General features: G+C 42.7%; 1 protein-coding gene across 7 annotated transcripts; it reads left to right on the forward strand.

Moving 5' to 3' along the window:
* The first annotated feature begins 884 nt into the window (after positions 1-884).
* Positions 885-4,643, forward strand: LOC123448705. Of its 7 annotated transcripts, none has more exons than XR_006631915.1 (4): positions 893-1,587; positions 1,813-1,974; positions 3,335-3,514; positions 4,599-4,643. XR_006631915.1 is itself a non-coding variant. In XM_045125675.1 (3 exons), the coding sequence occupies exons 1-3, from the start codon at positions 1,175-1,177 to the stop codon at positions 3,361-3,363; spliced, it is 615 nt and encodes a 204-aa protein (XP_044981610.1). In that variant the 5' UTR covers positions 895-1,174; the 3' UTR covers positions 3,364-3,712. The 7 variants fall into 7 exon arrangements, 2 of the variants coding, with proteins under 2 accessions (XP_044981611.1, XP_044981610.1); XR_006631911.1 differs by having other exon boundaries at positions 895-1,587; positions 1,813-1,985; XR_006631914.1 differs by having other exon boundaries at positions 895-1,587; positions 1,813-1,985; positions 4,604-4,643.
* Positions 4,644-5,045: the final 402 nt, after the last annotated feature.

Consider the following 5,045-nt stretch of genomic DNA (forward strand, 5'->3'; position numbering starts at 1 on the left):
GAGAGGCAGTGCTACAGAGAGGAACGGCAACATGCTACAAGCTATTGATGATAAGTTCTTTTTTTTCATTGATGCATCTCACGGTCGGGAACATTTAGATTAGAAGTAATTGGACAATGAGGCAGACAGGTGTTGTTTGCCCCGTGACATCTGGATGGCACCTAGCAGGCGCAATATGACTACTACTATGAACACCTAGGTTTTAAAGAAACTACTCACACATCATAATGAAGGCAGAAGGCCTTCCGTAGTGGGTCCCTCCCCAACCCATCAAAGCAACAAAAGAGGGCTTCAGATAGGATCACTTCGGCCCAAGGCCTTCTGGCGGCCATAAAATTCTTTCTGGATCACTTCTGTGGGTTTCAACATACATGAATATTTATAGGCCAAGATTTAGGTCAAACGCAGGCTCAAGGGCCCCACATGGGCAGCTCAGATGACCACCCCTGCCCGTGCCACCAGGCCATGTGGTTGCCTCGTGGGTCCCCTCGACTCTTTCGAAGCTTCTAAGGTCTCTTATTGTCTAGAAAAAATCGTTAAAGTCTCGTCGTGTTTGGACCTTCATGAGTACAAATTTTTTGTGAAACCAAAAACAAGCCAAAAAAAGCAACTATCACTCGACACTAAATTAATAAGTTAGTCCAGAAAAATAATCGAAAACATACAAAGGTGATAGTATAATGGCATTTAACAATAAAAAATTATAGATACGTTAAAGACGTACCAGCATCCTCAAGCTTAATTCATTCTTGTCCTCGAGTTGATAAACGATAAATTTTCTGAACCAATCAGGGCTCTTCCCACGGATCATCCCACTTTAACCGATCTGAACCGTCCACACCCGAAGGATCCAACGTCTCTCATTCAACTCTCAGGCCTCAGCAATCCGACCCAAACCCTAGCAGCCCCCTCTCCTCCGCTTGATCCAGATCCGGATCTCTCTCCTCTGCCGCCGCAACCCAACCAAAGTTTCCCCTCCTTCGTCTCCACTCGATCCAATCCTCTTCCCCCGACCCCGATCCCACCATCGGCCACCTCCTCGCCGCCGACCTCCGCGCTCTACCGCACCTCCACCACCCTCTCTTCTCCTATCGTCTCCTTCTCTCCCTACGCGCCGGATTGAATCCCTAGCTAGGGCGGCAATGGCGGGAGGAGGCCATGGCAGGAGGAGGCCATGGCAGGAGGAGGCCATGGCGTTGCTGTCCGCCGCGGCGGCCTGCCGCGCCGCCCCGTCGGCCGTGCCGCTGCTCGACGCGCTCGGCCTCATCCTCGCGGAGGACGTCCGCGCGCCCGACGCCCTCCCCCCCTTCCGCGCCGCCATCGACGCTCCCGTCCTACCCCGCCGGGTCTCCGCCGTTTGGACCAATCACACGCGGAGAAGACGAGAGCTCCACGATTCCTTCTAGGAGCCAATCCAAGAACTGGGCCTTCTTGTTCTTGGGATAACGGATCGGCCATGGCGCTGCCGCCACTAAATGAAGGGGACCTCGCCACGCCGGCCGCGCTGCGGGCGCCGGCGGACGTGATCTCCCGTGTCTTCTCGCAGCCGGACTGCGTCGACCTCCTCAGCTGCTCCCTCGTCTGCAGGTCAGTCGGCTCTTCTCCCCCTCTTCCTGCACCTGCATGCCCGGTGTTCGACAGATTGCCCGCTGCACGTCCGTGTCGATCAATCCCATTTGAGCTCCCCGATTAACTGGCGGATAGCTTCTGAAGCACAAAATTTTGAGTTGTCTATGCTTTGGCCAGTGTATAATTTAGTTTTGATCGTGACTTGAATTACACTCATCAGGTAATGGTGCCGTGATTCTGCAGAGCTACGAGAAGAGTGGAGGATGGAGTACATGGCGCCTGGAACTTGCAGTGCCTCAGTGTCCGGATAACCCATCGTCGTGCCCAACTTGCTCCATCAGAAGCCTGCGAACCTGGTGCCCTTGACCTTCAACCAGGCAGGGCACCAGAGTTGCACTGCCATAAGTATATTCACTGTTAGTGCTACCTGCACAAGACCAATCTTTACCATGTATAGTTACATGCCTGATAAACTGTAGTAGTATTGAATTTACAGTGTGCAGTTATATACATTAGGAATTAAGAGTGTGGACTGCTGTTGTAGCAATTTTCATTCACATGATGGAACCAACAAAATATGCTATTCCCACTTTCTGAGAGCAACTGCACATCATTCTAATGATCGAAAGAAAAGGGCATCTAGTACCATCCAGGAATCTAGTACCATCCGCCAGGCTCACTTGCAAGTAGCAACTAGTACCATCGAGGAATCTGGCTAAACTTTTCTTACAGAAACCCAGTCCATGCAAGTCTGATTATCTAGGTAGTAGTTCACACCGAGATTGACACGAGGCCCCTAGAATCCATGCTGTCTGCCCTGAATCTCTTTGAGTAGAGAAGTGACCACAGCAGATTCAGCAACCCTGACAGAAATGTACGCATATATATCAGGTCCTGCTCAAATCTATCGTTCTTTTCTCTGACGCATGTTGTTTTCTTTGGTACTGATCTTCTGGGTGTTAATTTGGTCAGGTCAACAATTATTTCATGGATAACATCTAACAATTGTTGTTTAATAAAACACAATTGAATGTAGTAACAATTTCTACAACATCTGGTTGCAAAAATTAATTTAGTTTGTTCAATGGAAAAATAAAGAGTTTTATATCTTCATTCAAGAACGAATTCCTATTCTCTTGAAATTTTCATTTATATGTTTCCTCTTAAGAATTGATGTTGTAATATTTGTAGTTTGGATTTTAGGTGAGTTGAACTAAATGCCATGCTGTTTGTTACTCCTGAAGCTAAATTTTAACAAGCAGGTAGGAACTAGAATAATTATGCGAACGCATAACCAATGATTTAGCTGTTTGAGGCATTCAAGAGAACCTCAAAAGGAAGTGTGTGCATTTAGGAAAATGATTAGTGTGTGGTTCGTAGTAAATGGGTCTTAGAGTGAGATGCTTCTGCTGTACATAAATATGCAGAAAATGTAAAATAGACGGTGAAATCTTTGTAACAACTGAATGTTACTGAACTTTTTTTAAACTGAGTTGTTTGCAGCTTGAGGCTTTGTAGCGCCTCACCGGACAGAACCCCATGCTCGTCCAGGATGAGTGCGCTCGAGCAAACGATTAAGCAATTCAAGGAGGAATCATCGAGCTATATTATTGGATGTCGCTTTACGTTCTACAATAGCATTTTTGTCCTTTTGTATTGTGGAATTAGTGTTCCTTGTCTCACATTTCTCTACTATGTAAAGTGTATATATTAATGCAGTATTATTATGTTAGTTATGATTTCTTAAGCACTGTTCCTGGCCCAGGGTGTCCACTGATCAGTGATGAAGGTTGATGATTACAACTGAACGACTGAATCAGTCCACTTACACAATTAAAGATGGTTGATCAGTGATGAAGGTTGATGATTACAACTGAATGACTGAATCAGTCCACTTACACAATTAAAGATGGTTGAAGAACCATGCTGGAGACAGAAGAACTTGGTATGTCAATTTTTTAGGGCCTTCATCAACAACACTACAATACGTATTCAGTCTATAACAATATAAAAGTTTAGATTTACTTCTCTGAAATGTTGTGTGAACCATCCTTGGTTGTACAGCTCTTTTGTTCATCATTACTTCCAGCCTCGTTGTTATTTCTTGCATTACTGGTAGAGATCAGATTACCATTGCTCATTATATTGTCATTTTTTTGTATTGCCTCCTACATATCTTCTGGGCAAACAATTGATTTCATCTCTGCATCCTGGATGCGAGGCTGTTTTGCAGTGTATAGACCCTGGTCATTTTAGTAGTAGAAGAATCCTTACAAGCATGAAGATCTATGCTAGTGTTATTTACATGGCGCGATTTGTGTACTGCTCTAGCGTTGTGATGTTGATATTATCATGTCCGATGTGGGATGTTGCCGTCCACACGTACTTTTATCTCGTTGGAACTATGATGTTTATATATCTATGAGTAGGTTCAGTTTTTTGTCCGAGTTGTTCTCTAGTCAACAATTTGTACTGGTCAAATTATGTGTTCTACTTATGTATGATAACAAAATTAATATTATAGATAATAACAGGTGATATAGTATCCAGATTAGTAGTAATTAGGTTGTCCAGATTCGTTTCTACCCAGGAAATTAGTTTCAACGGATACATCAGCAAGACAACAAGTTATAGAAACATCATGAATGATCTTGTAGTGAAAATAAAATCATAAAGTTCCAATATATCTTTACCATTATTAACAAACGTACTGTGATTTCACTAGAAATCGTGTATGTGGAATGCATTCTATACTCAACAATATGGATGCTGTAATGTGAAATATACACTGCATCTTGTAAACACTCCCTCCAATCCATAATATTCAGCGGGTCCCCTAGTTTTGACGTTATAACTAGCACCTAATTTTCTGCTAATTTGGTAGCTCCATGTTTTTTATAATTAGCAGCTTTTATACAACCCTGATATCTAGTATAATGGATATATTTTGTGATTTGAGTTATTGATCTGTGCTCTGGTGTAATATTACGGTCTAATATTTTTTGTTTTGTCTCTTTTTCTGTTGCTAGGAAAGTGGTGAGAAGATGTCGATGATGCCTACTTGGGACATTCAAATCAATACAACATAAAAATTTCTAAACCTATGTCTCATAGGAGAGTGGAATGAACTCCATTGTTAGTACATGTGCAATTGTTCTATTGTGCAATTCTGTTCGTTTTTGCTATATTCTTGTGTAAGGAAATGTATCCATCAGATGAGTTATTGTGTTATGTAAATCTGGGAGATGTATTATGTGATGTTATATGATGGATGAGTTTAATTCGACTTGGAGTTTTCTTGATTTGAATATGAAATAATGCTGCATTTAATATTGAACAAATAATTGGTTGAAAATGCCCAATAAAGAGAAATGAAACCAAGTTCTGAATTTTTTTTTGCTGAATTTAAAAATAAAAAAAGGTAAAAACGGAAACTGGACCAAATGTATTTGGGCACTAAAAGGCCAGGGCACAAA

This window comes from Hordeum vulgare, chromosome 4H, assembly GCF_904849725.1.
Source record: "Hordeum vulgare subsp. vulgare chromosome 4H, MorexV3_pseudomolecules_assembly, whole genome shotgun sequence".
Taxonomy (NCBI): Eukaryota; Viridiplantae; Streptophyta; class Magnoliopsida; order Poales; family Poaceae; genus Hordeum; species Hordeum vulgare.